The sequence below is a fragment of the Amaranthus tricolor genome, chromosome 8 (genome assembly GCF_026212465.1).
Source record: "Amaranthus tricolor cultivar Red isolate AtriRed21 chromosome 8, ASM2621246v1, whole genome shotgun sequence".
NCBI lineage: Eukaryota > Viridiplantae > Streptophyta > Magnoliopsida > Caryophyllales > Amaranthaceae > Amaranthus > Amaranthus tricolor.
The window spans coordinates 27084699-27100745 of record NC_080054.1 but is presented as its reverse complement, the minus strand read 5'-3'; the positions used below and the strand labels follow the sequence as shown (position 1 = coordinate 27100745).

The 16047-nt window shown below is 31.7% G+C and overlaps 1 protein-coding gene across 7 annotated transcripts; it reads right to left on the bottom strand.

Moving 5' to 3' along the window:
* Nucleotides 1-6775: 6775 nt before the first annotated feature.
* Nucleotides 6776-15617, bottom strand: LOC130820618 (pre-mRNA splicing factor SR-like 1). 7 transcript variants are annotated; one of them, XM_057686057.1, is made up of 6 exons: nucleotides 15389-15582; nucleotides 13793-13863; nucleotides 12705-13095; nucleotides 11593-11673; nucleotides 9234-9305; nucleotides 6776-7842 (listed from the first exon to the last, which is right to left on the bottom strand). In XM_057686057.1, exons 3-6 carry the CDS (start codon nucleotides 12993-12995, stop codon nucleotides 6940-6942), a joined length of 1347 nt encoding a protein of 448 aa, XP_057542040.1. In that variant the 5' UTR covers nucleotides 12996-13095; nucleotides 13793-13863; nucleotides 15389-15582; the 3' UTR covers nucleotides 6776-6939. The 7 variants fall into 7 exon arrangements, 5 of the variants coding, with proteins under 5 accessions (XP_057542040.1, XP_057542038.1, XP_057542039.1 ...); XR_009045240.1 differs by lacking the exon at nucleotides 13793-13863 and adding an exon at nucleotides 9954-10013 and having other exon boundaries at nucleotides 7775-7842; nucleotides 15393-15585; XM_057686055.1 differs by lacking the exon at nucleotides 13793-13863 and having other exon boundaries at nucleotides 15393-15617.
* Between the last annotated feature and the right edge of the window lie 430 nt (nucleotides 15618-16047).

Here is a 16047-nt window from a genome sequence, read left to right as displayed (position 1 = left end):
AAAATAAGGAAATTTTTAATAAGGAAATGTTTAGGTACTCTCTAAAACGTTTTCGATGATCCTCAGTCGATATTTTGACCGAATTCGATTTGATTCGATTTTAGAAATGATTCACAATTATGTGAAAATAATATAGGACACAAAATCCAATTTTTATTCGACCTGAACAATAAACACCTAATCCATAACAGCTGGTCTTGGCCGAGACCGTCTCAAATTGAGACCAAGAGTGGGTCGGCCTAATTCGCGCATGTATCAACCTCACATGCTATCAATTTTGACCTTAAAGGGTATCAATTTCAACTTAATGTAAACTATAAACAAATCAATTAACATAAAAAATTCCAATTTTGACGTTAAACTAATCAATTTCTACCTAAATATAGTTCTATTTCACAATTTGAGAACAAGTTAATAAAATGGTATTATTTTATTATTCCATGGATGAATTTAAAACAACAAATGAATGATCAATAACACTATCAATAATAGTGTAAAACATTTTACAATACAAGTACTTTTATTCAATGCAATATGATGGTTCTAATGGAACATAAGAATACTTATACTCTTTAATCATCGATCAATAATAGTGATATTACTCTTTTCTCAACACCTTTATATATATTTGTAAATAGTTTAAATTGAATATGTTAATAATTAAATTATAACACATAAATTGACAATTGATGTTTTATGATCTAACTCAATTTTGAACATATAAGCTTTAATTATTATTTTCAAAATAAGTATTTCAAAGTCTATAAAGATATTGTATAGGTTTTAGTTCAAATTGAATATGCTAATAGTTAAATTATGACATATAATTTGACAATGATATTTTATAATATAACTCAATTTTAAACTTCTAATCTTTAATTATTGTTTTAAAAATAAGTATTCAAATTATATAGATATATTGTATAGCATTTAGTTCAAATTTAATATGTTAATAATTTTAACACTATTATTGATAGTTTTATTGACTATTCATTTGTTGTTTGAAATTCATCCATAGAATGATAGAATAATACCAGTTAATATAACTTCGTTCTAAAATTGTGAAACAGAACCATATGTAGGTAGAAATTGATCAATTTAACGTTAAAATTGATCACTTATAGGTTCAAATTGAATTTTTTTTCCTTTAATTGATATGTTTAAGTATTACTTTATGTTGAAATTGATACCTTTGAGTTTAAAATTGATATCTTTAAGGTCAAAATTAATACATGCCCAGAAAATGAAAAAAAATAAGGAAAAACGTGTGATGATGTTACACGCGCGAATTTTGTCGGCCCACTCTTTGAAATAGTCGTATTATTAATGAGATTTCATTAGTCGTTTTTAGCGCCTAATTTTTTTTATATATTTGTTCATTACTAATTGAATTTTAATTAGTGATGGTTGTAATTTGAAAAATTTCTATGATGATTTGAAACTTGTCAACTCATAACGTAGTTATAAAGTGTAACAAGTAACGTAAACTTTGGAGGTAAAATTTAAAGTTGAGCAACTACCTATAACATTTCAGGATAATTATAATACTTAACCGAAAACATTATTTACTCATGTTGAGAATAAATTAAATATTTCATACACATACAAGTGATTTTTACACATGAAGTACGAGTTACATAACTTGTTACATGTATAACAATTTTTACCCAAACCTTAAACAATCTTAGATAAACCTTTCTTATACCATATTAGACCAAATTGAGGATAGAAATCCCCTCAAATCAGCCCAAAACAGCAGCTCCTAGCTGCCATACTACCCCTCTTTTAGCCCCAAAACCCATTTACATAATCCACCAAACTCTCTATCCAAAGCCCCTTTTGTTCTTACCCAAAACACCATCATAACAAGCATGCAAACATGATAAATCAAGACATATGTTTTGTCCAGATTTTCAGCTCCATCAAGTTTCTTTCACTCTTCATTTTACTCCTAAACTCATCCATAAGCACAATAAAAGTTCAATCTTACAATTTCTAGCAAAAACACCTTCTTTTCTCATCAAATGTCCTTCAAAAACCATCTAAAACTTCAAAAATTTATGTTTATAAACTCAAATATTTCATAAAAAATAAACTTCATTTCAAGAGCTTTTCATAGACACCAAACCTGAAGAATTCCACCAAGCATAGAGTAAGTTATGTTCATTTCTTTATTCCACTAGTTTTGTTAAAACTTGTTCATATAAAATTTTTTTTACATGAAAACTTTCTATAAACTAAGATTAATATAAAATGGGTATTTCATCATAATAACTAAGAAAGATAATCTCCTAAGAAGGCCTAGAATTTCGGCCAAAAGAAGAAAATTTGAAATAGTTTTCTTCCATCAACTTACAATCTCCTATTTGTGTTTCCTAGCCAAAAAACTCTCAAGTTGTGGGACTTGTTCAACAAGTGTTGCTCAACACTAATCAATCTCCAAATTAAAAAAAATATCAAAGGGTAAGTAGATCTAACAATCTTTAGTTAGAAATAAAAAATCATCAAGTTACATAGAAAGATCCAAAATAATGGTATTTTTGAATTCTTTAAAAATAATTGTAGCAAAAGAGTTGGATCTTAGTTATTGAGAAGTTGTACCAAAGGTTGAGAAGTACTTTTGGAGCTAAGGATAGAGGCATGTCACATGGGTGATTTTTAAAGGATTTAAGAACAAGTTGGGAAAGTTTGCGTATAAAATTATTTTTAAAAATAAAATTCCCAAAGAGGAGTTCTTAAATCTTGAAAAATGATGTCAAAATGATAATTTTGAGTATAGAATAATTTATTACGTGTATTATTATTGTGGGCATCATGTATGTTGATTTTATAAAATGTTGAATGTTTAAAGGCATATTTAACACTGCTTTGTGCAAATTATTGTGATAGAAATGATTTTGAAATTCATTTTAAAAGAAATTTTCAGTAGCTATATGTTAAGAAAATCCCTTGGATACTTTTTGTTGAAATTATTCGTTAAATTGATATTATAATGGATTTTAAAGTGTTAAATACTCTTATTATAAACTATGGTATTAGATAAACTCTTCATCATCAAAAATAATTAATAAAAATATATTATAATGTCTCCAACAAGATTTGGACAGAATATATTTAGTTTAGAATTTTTTTCATGATTTTTGAGTAATCGTTAAATTGTTTAAACGATAAATTGTAAAATGGTAAAATATAAAATAATTACCAAACAAAGACATATGGATTTGAAATTTTTATCACATACTCATATGAACAGTAAGTAAAATTATTAAAAGTTTGGGGAGGTTTCGTTGACATTTAAGGACCTTAATAATTTTTACTCGATTATTAACAATCGGTAAGTTAGAAAACGGTAAAATATAAAATAAATGTTAAATGACATCTTTTGGACATGAAAACTTTATGAGACACTTATATAAATAGTAGATAGATGTTTAAAAATTTATATGGATTTTCGTGACCATAAATGGATTTAAATAAATTTTATTTGGTTTATCGGTAAAATAACGATATTAATTATTAAAGATACCCCAAATGATTTTTAATGGTTATTTAAAATTTTATACCCTTTAAAATAGCTTCTGAAACATCATATAATTTTTATAATGTTTTATTCGAACTCAAATAATTTTAAACCTATTTTATTCTATTTATCGTTAAAATGTCTATACAAAATAATAAAACATCATACATGACTTTTATAAGTTCAAATGGCCTAATAAACATGTTATAGGACTTTTGGAACTTTGGTATAATTTTATAAAATAAATTATTAATTATTTACTAATTTATTAAATTAATAGAAAATATTTATTTATTAAAAGGTGTAATATTGTTAAATTAAATTTGGGTAAAAATAGACCTATATCAAAATTTTATAATTATATTAATAAGCTACTACCTCATAGTATAAAAATTTTAACTTAGATGGTTTATAAATTTAACGGATTTAAGACACTATTTAAATAACGGTGAATATTTAAATTGTCGAAAATAATAGTAAGATCGTTATAAATTCGCATAACCAATTATAATCTGATGGGACCACCTTAAATTCATTTTAAATAAGTTATTATAATGACTTGATTAATTTGGGCCTTGATGGAGAATTAATATGTATTTTGTAAATCAATTATCGATTTTATTACCGGCAAAACTATCTCATACTTAAGAGAATAGCGTTTTATGAAATCTTCTGTCATAATGATTTTATAGACTTATGAATTATATTCTAGTTGTTTTGAATGAATTCAAAACTCTTTTAAGTTATATTTTCTTTAAGAAGGATTGAAACGAAACATTTGGTTTCCTTGAAAAATTGTATTGAATTTTAATCACTTTTTGTTACAATAAAGTTCCATACATGCTAGTAATGCCCCAATATAATACAAAGGTTATGTTTGATGATATGATTATGCTAAATGTTTTACCCATGTGGGAAATATTATGATTTGATTTTGCTAAGTTGCAAATAAAGTATGTTTTGCTGTGTTGCAAATAAAAGATGTTTATCATATGGAAAAAGTTGATATTTTTGACTTTAAAATGCTATTGAAATTACAAGATATACATTATATACAAAAATGTTTTAGCCTAAATGGCGGGTACATATGCCACAACAAATGTTGTGTGCATGATTAAACGACTCACCAATGTTGAGCGCGTATTGTTCACGATATCATTGTGTTACACTTACCGGACATGTCGTGGACGGTAGACCGACTACCAAACGAGTCACAGGATGACTCACAGAGTACCCATGCAAACTTATGATGAGTTTAAAATTGATTTGGATCCATTGAGATCTTATGATTTATGATGGAAAATGAGAATTTGAAATGACTATAGAGCCATTGAACTGGGTTTGAATAATAATATGATTTAAAATGAAAAAACATATTTCAAAATGAATTTACTCAAATAAAAAAGGTTTTAATAACTTGCTTGACGGACACTAGTATGTTTATACTCAGCCTTTTTGCTGATGTTATGCTTTGTATATTTTTCCAATAGTTTTGTTAGAGTAAACCCCTATGGCACTTTGACGGAGAATGGATATGCGAGCGGAAAATGAACCCGAGTTGGAGTATGACTCCTCTTTTGTTCAGATCTCTTTATTGTATTTGAGAGACTATTAGTTTAGTTGTTTAGATTTAAGACTATTTTAAGGATGTAATTTGAACATTGGACTTATTTCGATTTGGTTGTAATTTTCCTATATTTTGGACAGTTAAGACTTCCGTTATATTGCTTTAGTTTGGTTCGAATATTTTACTTGGATATTGGTTGGACTTTTAAGTAACCCCTTAATTGTGTTGGCAAAAGTAAGATTCCGCTTGATTAATACTAAATTCTAGTTAGTGTTTGCCTTCATAATTCGAGGCGGTTACACTCTTGGTCTCAATTTGAGACGGTCTCAGCCAAGTTTTAGTGAATCGATAATTATTCCGATGATTCGAGTGAACACCTCTAGTATTGCCTCATGTCTCAAACAAATAGGCCTACCTAGAAAGTAGAAATGCGATGAAATTTAAGAAATTGTCAATTATAGCGAAATAAAGAAATTAACGGATTCAATATAACAGACTAGAAAGAAAAATTGGTTTAATTTATTAGAACAGAGGAATATAAAACCCTAAGGTTGGAGACTTGGGCTCAAAACTAAGTAATTGTTTAAAGCACTTCTGCTTAATATTTCAAATGGTACATTTATATGGCAAGTATTTATCCCCTAATAAATTGACGTGTTCATCGATTTTCATTGTGTGTCTATTAAAAAATTTAATATCCATAAGTTTTTGGAGTAAATTCTGCTTTTTGCTCAATTTTATTGAATGATTAGTTGTGGGGACTTAAATTTAACTTTAGCTGAAAATTAATTTAAGGAACCCCACATCAAAAATATTTTGAAAGTTTTAAATGTAATACTTTAGCTGAAAATTTAACTTTTAAACTTCTTGGACTTCATTTTATAAAGAGTTAAGCATATAATTTAACGTGGGTGGATCAAATAAAGATACAAGTAAAATATTATAAGATTGAGTTGTGCCACTATTGTTAAAAGGAAAATTATATCGAACAAACATTAGAACAACATTACTATATGTTTAAAATATTTAAAATATTGAATTTTCAGTAAAGATTTCTATATAAAAATAGAGGTAATTAAATGCACACATTAATTTGGATGAGTAAACCTATTTTAGAAGATAATTATTAACAAGAAAACAAAAAAAAAAAAAAGATAATCTTGAAGTTTGCTCATACCAAAGACAAAATAAAAGGAAAACTCCTATTAAGAAATTGCATTGAACAAATAAAAAAATGTAAGTGATCATATCAACAAAATAAATTATTGATATGAAAGCAATTTACTTGTCCATGTCTAATCTCACAAAAGATGGTCTATCACAAAGAATGGTTTCACACAAATCCACCAAGCATAAAATGAGATGATGTATGCTTTATCAAATAACCTAATTGATGCATGCACTTTTTTTCTTGATTCGGTAAAATTCGTAGAGGCCGAGAAAAAATTAATCTACAGGTGGTGGAAGTTGATCCCGCTGCCAGAAGAGTAAAAAAGAAAGCACTCAAGGGCCTCAACCCCCAGGCTAACCCAAAATTACTTTTATCAATCAATTGAAATTTAATTTACAAAACGAGAATTTGACGATCAAGAAAAGACCATCAATTACGTATCAACCCTCCATCAAGAAATCTGAAACTAGCTATGTTCCATCATTTTGTTGATGAAAGCTGGGACTGGAAGCATGTATGAATAAAATGAAATATTGACTAGATACTGATATACAACAGAAAATTGAATTGCAACTGTTAGAACATAGAAAGGGAAAGTTTTGTGTCAGGTCTAATGATCCTAAACAGCAGCAGATGACAAGGAAAGTATACTTCGATTGAACAGGCACATTAACAAGTCTATCACCTCCAATTTGAACCCCCTAATCTTATAACCTCTTCAGCGCCACTATTCTTGTTGTACCCTCTGTCCGTGCCAGCATCGCCTTTTTGATCGCTCAAGTCACCATATAGATCCTTAAGCTTGGCCAGGTTGGACGACACCATCGCTTTCTCTTTGCTTTTATCACCTTGTGAGCTCGAATAATTATCAAATCGTTCGTTATGAAGGGGAGAAAGAGACTTCCGACTTTTGCTCCTGCTCCTGCTTCGGCTCCTGCTACGGCTCCTACTTCTATGAGAACGGTAATCACTATATCTTCCATTCTCTCTATCCCTTCTGCCACCGTCCCTTTCTGAATACCGGAATTTATCATAATCATGCTTCCGTTCTCTCTCTCTATCATAACTTTGATCTCTATCATGACTCCTTTCTCTGTTACGGCTCCTTTCTCTGTCCCTATCACGATCTCGAAGCTCTCTTTCACGGCTCTTTTCTCTGTCCCTATCTCGATCCCGGAGCTCTCTCTCACAATAGTTTCCTCGCTCCCGATCATAGTTCCTTCCTTTGTTCCTATCCCTATCAGGGTACTCTCTGTCAGACAATTCTCGGCTTTGACTGCGATGCCTGTTTGGAGATCTACGAGAATCCTCACTGCCACCCCGATCATAGGGAAGTGGTGGTAGAGTACGTCGAACAGGAGAGGAGTCCCTAGTTGATGCCCGATGAGGAGCACGCTGCCCAAAAGAAACAGAAAGAGCAGCCTTAACAGAAGGAGGACGACGTGCTGTATCTTCTGATCCCATCCGACTGTTCTCCCCTATTGAACCTGAAGACTTTGTTGGGAGCTTCATCTTTTCAAGGTGGGAGACAATCTGCCGCAATACAGGTACAGGTACCCGAGGGAAAAGGGTGTCGAAATAATACTGCATCAACAAGTAGAAAGCAAGCCCAGTGAGTGCTATATATATTTAACTTAAGAAACAAGGCTAAAAACAGCAAGTTTTTACCACTGAGCTAGCATTCAGACATGCCACTCCAGTCAGTTATAGAGTTATTGACTTCTCGACGTGAACTAGTAGGGGGCATTCCTTATCTTATAACTTATTAGTTTTCATGAATGAAGTACCTGACACCACTATAGGGCAATAGGGTCTCTACTCATGCCCTCTCTCTCGCTAATAATGTTGCAATACAAGGGAGCAGTAGTCGTCTCACTCAAGAAGCTCAACCTTTCATGGCGTAATAATCATTTTTGGAATATATTTACGGAATCAGACAAGCCTTTTTTTTTTTCAATTTTCAGCCACTTATTTTCGGTCATAGCAAATCATACACCATAAAAACAGATGGTATCTCCACTCAAGGGAGAAAAACTGAAGATAAAGATGTATTTCAGTTGGATTAAATATGTCTTCTTAAAAATTAGGGGTAACATTGAAGCTTTCTTTTGACAAAATACAAAAAAATAAATCAATACAACTCTTAATAGATCAGCACTAAGCAAAACAAATTCATTTTAGTGTAATTAAAAAGTAAAATCAAGGTGTTTAAACAAAAGTGGGTAATCAATTTTATGATCTATATATTTTTTTTAAAGAGAAAGAACGAAGAACAGCACCACATAATGAATGGGACATTGCATTTAGCAACTTTTGAGAGTTTTACCCATTGAAGCACAAAACATGAATTCTCGTTTCCATCAAGATGGAAAACTTATCTTTCCTTTATTATATGTCCTTTTTCTGTTATGGTTATATTATATTCTACTTTTATTTAGTAGACTTTTAATTTATAATGACTATTCAAGTTATTTATTTCCTACCTATAAGTATAACACCATGATCCTATCTTTTCTACTGTATCAAATTTTGTATCCTATGTTTCTAAACAGTAAATTAACGTTTCTCGTTTATTGTCTCGTTTCTTGTATCGAGTTGAATTTCATTTTGTGTAAGATTAGTTTTACATGCAAGTATGCAATAAATAAGTGGGACAGATGTACCACAAAGAAATAAACTTAAAAGGTAAACTCCATTCAACGTGCATCCCAGAATATTGCTAGACTCTGGATTTGTCAACTGTCCCTAAAAATAAAAGCAGTAAAGAAAAAGAACGCACATATAGCTAAAGAGCAGGCTCTTTAGAAGTATCCCAAACACTACATTTGGACCAGAAACGTTTATTATAACTGGAAAAACCTAATCTAAGCACACAGCAAAGGAAACAACATCAACACTCAAGGTATGTCAAGAAGTAAACACCCATCTTATTACAAGAAATGGCAATATGCAAAAGATGACTCAAATTTATTCACCTGTCCGAGAAGTAAGTCCCGCACATACACCCCCATTGTTGTCATTGTACCAGTGGATCCAGGCGAAAATTCCTGCACAAGAATCAAACTGTATTCAAAACCTAATAACGAAAACTAGGGAGGAGGGAGAAATAGAGGCAGCAAGAAGATAACCAAGAACAATGAAATCTCTCTTATATCAACTATTTTAGTTTTGCGTAACCAAGAAGCATATTGTAATGAAATGGATTTGAGGCCATTATAAGGTTATGATACTTTGTCCCACATCGGTTGTATGGGCGACTAATGTGGAGTTATAAAGTAAATGAGCTCTCTCACCTACTGGGCTAGTCTTTCGGGTGAGTTCTCTTGTTTAACCTATAACAATGGTATCAGAGCCGACTTGGAGTGTTGGCTAGGGTTAAGCCATCTTTACCAACGTATCTGTAACTAATGAGGATCCAACTCAGAGGGGTGGCTTGGCTTAAGCCAAACATGACCAACAAGGATATTGGGCCTTATGGGGGTTCGAATGGAATGGATTTGAGGCCACAACAAGGTCACGGGACACATGATTGTATGGGCAACTAATGTGGAGTTAAGAGTAAATGGGCTCTCTTGCCTACTAAGCTAGTCTTTTAGGTGAGCTCTCTCGTTTGTTCTATAACACATACATAGTAAATATAAATACACACACAAGGAAAAGGGCAAGGGTGTTTAAACTTGAGCACATGACAAAACCTTATCATTCTTGGGATGTATGCACCAAACCAAACCTCTTCATTGTTGATGAAGCTGCAACTGTCAAATCTTTGAAACAAAATCAGTGATAATAAAAAGGTTGCCTAGTCATCTTGAAAAAAAGGGGAAGAAGTTGAAAAAAGCATTTAGACTTAACATACAAGGTTAACCCTTTTACAGCGTGTTCGTCATTCATGGTCCAAGAAAGAACTTGGTTATGTGACCAAGATTGTGAATCATGATTCCTGACAATAGAAGGTTCTCTAATATAAATTCACTTCCATTCATGGACTTGTAGCTTATTTTTACAAAACAAGTAGGTATCGATTATAATACGTTGAACTCACAAATAAGAGCGAGTACAACTATAAAAACATCGAGCAACCACTAGTAATATTGATTATACTTGGTAGCACCAAATTTTCCAGTAAAATGTAGCTATTCACCTTTTCCCTCATGCGAATAGATTACCTACAGGCCATCTACACTCATTCTGGGGAAACTGCTATTAAGGAATGTGAAACCCTCTTGAATTTCTTGTGGGGGACCTCAGTTGCTAAGAAATTTCCCTCAGTGTGATATTTTTGTTACATAAAAGCAACAGGTGAACTGCAAATTAGATATCACGACTTGGGATTTTAATGCATCCTATGTTGTGGTTATAAGACAAAAGTAATAGAGTACAGCAATATGAACTCAAGACATTTGCTAATATTCCAAAATTAAAAAAAAAATGATTTGCCAAGTAGCAATTGTTTTCATCAAAAAGTAACACCGAAACCATAATCTTTGCAAACCGAAAAGTAACAATTGTTTTGTCAATTTGGATTTTTTTGGAAAAAATTATTGTCTGAAAAATAACTTTTTTTGCCAAAAGTAACAACTTTTTGTGTAATATGTAACACTTTTTTAGCACGTTCATAAGTTATTTTCTCTGAAAATTCTATTTTGGGGGAAAAATATTGTCTGGTAACACTTTTTGCCAAAAAGTAACACATTTTTAAGTAAAAAGTAACACTTTCTTGTCAGTTTTTTTTCTTATTTTTAGAATTTTTTCTTAAAAGTAACAATTTTTTCCCAAAAAGTGACATGGTTCTTTCTCCCGATTCTCATATAAGCTTGGTTTATATATATTTGTGATACATCTTGAAAACACAACATATACTATTTGTGATATATCTTGAAAACGCCAGAAAACCAATGCTCTAGTCACATCAAATACTTTAACATTACACCCCCAACTCAAGAAATCTAAACCCTTGCAATATCTATAATTCTGACAAAATCAAAATCCTGTTGTCCTGAGAAAGACAATCAGAGAAAACCGTAACATTCTTCAGTGATAATAACATGAGATGAATACACCTTGGCCACAGCACACACAATAACCAATTCTACCTACCCGGTGGCTACAACTGGCATTTCAAGAGAGAGAAGGGCCAAGAACACCAAAATGCAAACATCCAGCAATCTCATGATAACCCCTAAGAACAGAAGAATCCATGAAAGTCCAAGACACTGAAATACCTCATTCAAGAAAAAACACATCCAAATAATAATACAGTACGAAATATAAACTAAACGAACCAGAAGAAAATCTAAACCAGCAAACACTAGTCAGGAAGCTGCAATACAGTACCTCATCATCTCTAATATATGGTTCAAACCAGCTCCACAATGTTTTTGGGTCTGCGGCATACCTTAGGTACAGGAATCCAATCTGCAAGCCCAACATATTCATTAATCACTGTATACCCAGAAGTAACATCTTAAGGCAGATATAGACATAGTATACCATAACCAGTAACTGATAGTAATGCTGAATTATTCTCAAAATTTTGATTGCAAAGCATAAAAGAAAACACACAATAATAGGCTATTGGCAGCAATCTTTGAGTTAATCGTAAAAAATATCCCATAAAAAAATACCTATTAATTAGAAAAGAATAACTGCTCTGTCCCTTATAATTGTCCGTTGGACTGCAGCTCACCCATTAAAGAGTAAAACAAGGCAAACACTAAGAAACAGAGGGATTTATAGTTTATGGCCATATTCAGTTCAATTTAATATCTTTAAGTTAAAAGGTTCAGTTTAGTAAAAATGATTAGTTAAGAAAAGTCAAGTACAATTGAGTTAATATAAGTATAGTTTGGCAAATTTAAGGTCCTGAGAGCAGGGCATAAATTTTCTATGACAGGATCCCAAAAGAAGAAAAGAATGTAGTTGTTAGTAGATATCAACTCAAACAAACCAAGCTGTGCATCAAACTATATGACCCAAAACACATGAAAACAAATGATGTGATAAAAAAGGAAGTTCAGAGAAAGTAAACCTCATCTTTGGAACAGAATCCCATTATACCACATGGTGAGTTTAACAGGGTCAAATGTACGCAACTTTACCCTTGTAATAACAAAAAGGTCGTTTCAATTTACACATAATGGCTACAAGCCTACAACTTCACATAAAGAAGAAATGCACATGATTAATTGAGTAATGAGTATCTTTTCCCATATTCAAAAATACTAAAGAAATGAAATGAACCCCTCTACATATCTACTTAACCTCCAAGCAGACACTATGAATGGTAACATTAAAGCTATATTCTTACAAAACATAAAATCTAAGAATTCCTGCAGCTAAACCGAAAGTTGAAGCAGAAACACATTAACAACACATAAATTATAAAAATAATTCAGGCATCACAATGTGAAAACTTCCACAACTAACTAATCAAGAAGAATACTCACAGCTCTTATGTGCGGAGAATCAGGATGCTTCAGTAGCCCATGCATTTGCTTAGCATTGAGCTTCATGGTGAAAAACTTGTACAGGAGACAAAAGGCAGTGGAAGGTCCCCGACAGTTTCCAGTCATCCATGGCTCCACATGATCAACTTGATTGTATATTTCATCGATCACCTCATGGTAAGTCTTCAACCGGTAAAGGTCTCTGAAATAGTCTGAAGAAAGAATGTTCATACACAGGACCTTCTCCAGTAAAGAATCAATTGGCTTTCTTGAAGTTTGAATCTCCCCCATGGATGATCAAACAAAGCCAGAATCTTTTTCCAGAAAACTAGTGTGGCAAAATAAATACACACAATAACCCAAGCTTTTACTATCTAGCAAGCTCCCATGCCTAGAACAAGTGAACCATTAAAAAGTAAGATTTTAACTAAATAATAAATTTAATAACAAATATTACAGAAAAATCAATTCATTTCACCAATTGTGAGGTAGAACGCCCGTGGTGCAAAGCTCGGGGGGGAGGAAGAGCACATGTCACAAGATTAAAAAAAAAACACAATTTTTCAATGTTGGCAAATAACAGAAAATATACCACCAAAATCTTGATTGATGCGGTTCAAATAGCAGTGACACAACACTTAATTACACAGAGAATAATAGCTATTCTTGCATTTAAGTTTGGAACATTCATGGAAAATCAGGATGCCTGAAAGGCATTATATAATTTGTTGGAAAAGTCAACAATAATCTAAATTACAGTTGCTTCCTTGAAATAATCCTTACCGATGTTACCTTTTTTGAAAGGATATCAATGTAAACTATTCCCCCACATTGTTGCATTATAAACTCGTAATTCGACCAAAATGCCCTCAAACCTATAGTTCACTTGTTTCAATTCACAATTCAAGATTCACAAAGGAATTAAACATACACTGATCCTAATTCATAGCTATTTTTAACTGAATACAATCAGAACTTAAAAAAATTTTAAAACAGTTGGCCCTTATCAACAAGACAACAACCTGTAGAGCTGGTTAATACGGCATTAGGAAATTTTCAAGACTGACAGCCTGTCACTATTCTCTCACCTTGGCGAAAAGCCAAAAACACAGCCAATGTTATAGATTGAGCCCCTTGCCACTCTCAAGCCACTCTCAGCCTGTCGAATTGGTTGATAGGACATTAGGTTTAAGCAGCCCAAAATGTAAGGGGCTCAAATATTAAATGATGTAAATAATTAATAAATCATTTTTATAAGGTAGAGAAGTTGGTTTAAGTTTTGTAACCTAAAATAGAATATCATGGGTATAAAAGCCGTAAGATATGTTTTGGAACATGCACAGCGTGACTTTGATACTAATGCCAAACCCACACATAAAGTCCTTCTCCTCCAATGATTGCACATTTTATCATCTCTCTCCTCCCAAGATTTCAAATTTCATTTTAAGTTTCAAGATTTATTCTTCATAGTGACTCCCATTCCCAGACTTCCTTCTTGCTCTTCTTAAATCAGATTGCAAATTTCATTGTTTAATTTTTGCTCCTTTTTGTCGTCTCTATCATTTATTATTTACTAATCTAAAGAGTACGACAAATCTCAGGAAACAATGTCATGGCCATAGCTTAACTTTCTTTTTCTTCATTATGTTACTAGTAAGATGTTGCAGCACATTCACGACCAGTCAATGGTGGAACAAGTGAATTTTCCAAACGGGATAAAGCTAGCAATGTAAGGGAGTTACATGCATACATTATATGGTAGTCAAGAGTCGAGATAACATTACTTGCGACAACTAGATTAGCTCAATGGGAAGGGTTGTGGCATGTGAGATGCAAGATGGCTGTATGGGTTAGTCATGCAGATCATGGGTCATCCAAGTTGTAGGTCAAGATCCTTCACAATGTGTCATTATTAAGTCAAGATCCCAAATTCACCAATTATATCATTCTATTTACACAATTCAAAAAATTACTACTCCCTTCATCTAAAATTTATATTTCAATTTCTTTTTTAATTATTTCTTTTATTTGTTCCACTTTTCTTTTATGAGAAGGTTTATGGTTAGCTACTTTAATTAAATTTGTATTTTTATCAATATTGTAAAATCCACTTTCTCTAATGTTTAGTACTTTTATTATTAATATAATTCCTAACTAACCAATAGTCCAAATGTCCAATACAAACTAAAAATCAAAAGATAACCACACATGACATATTGAGAAGTCCGACGTAATCTCAAATCTAGCAAATTACCAATATACTCACATGCCATTACTTACTTTAGAACTAATGGTATAATCAATAGCCAATATTCAATGCCATAGTTAACAAGTACATAAATCAAAATAAAATTGCAATTCAACCTCTCCATTAGTTTGACAGTTTTTCTTTAATCAAGCAAATAATATTGACATATTATGTACAGAAATCCACTATGCTGATCCATACTGTCTAACACAGCAAATGTAAGTCAGCAAGTCACGGAGGCAACAAAAAAATCTTTTACCCTAATTTACTTCAAACAAGTTAGAAGTTTAATCGAACTGCAATAAAAAATAAAAAATAGATAAAAAATAAAATAAAAAACTCAAGTAGGGACGAACTTCAAGATTACAAAATCAAAGAACAACTTAACGAAGAAATTATGTATAATAAGTCAGATGTAAAGGCATTGGAGAATTACTTGCCAGAGAAAAGGAAGTAGAGAAGAAAAGGGAACGAAAAACGCAGCTTTGCAACAACCAGCGAGCTAGCTCCGGTAGCCAGCGTGCGTCGTCCCTGTGCTCCGTCAGCAGTGATGCTTGCTTGGCCTGGTTTGGTCTGGTCGTCTTCGAGGGAGGCGTCTAGAGTTTGGCTAAGAAAATAAGAGGGCTAACATCGTAGGCGGTACATAAATTATAAACGGATCCACTTCTCTTTTTTTTTTTTTTGAAAGAACCGGATCCACTTCTTTTTTTAGGAAAGTAAATAAATAAAGATGATAAAAAATGTATAAAATAAATTAAAAAATAAATATTTAAATGAGAATTAAATAAATAATATGAGGTCATATCAAAAAAGAAATGAAAAAAATATAATTAAACACAGTAAAAAGAAAATAAGACTAATGTTTTAGGACATAGAGAGTACCCAAGGACCGTCCTACATTTACACCTGGTTTATATTGCTTCAATCAGTATTTAATAATTCTAATTGAGTGTACTTTATATTTATGAAAAAAGTTAGTATTAATAAAACTTACATTATGAATTAAATAAGATTTGTCAGATAAAATAACAATAAAATACAAACTAAAAGTAATTGATGAATAATTTAAAAAACAAATATAAATGGATGGAAATT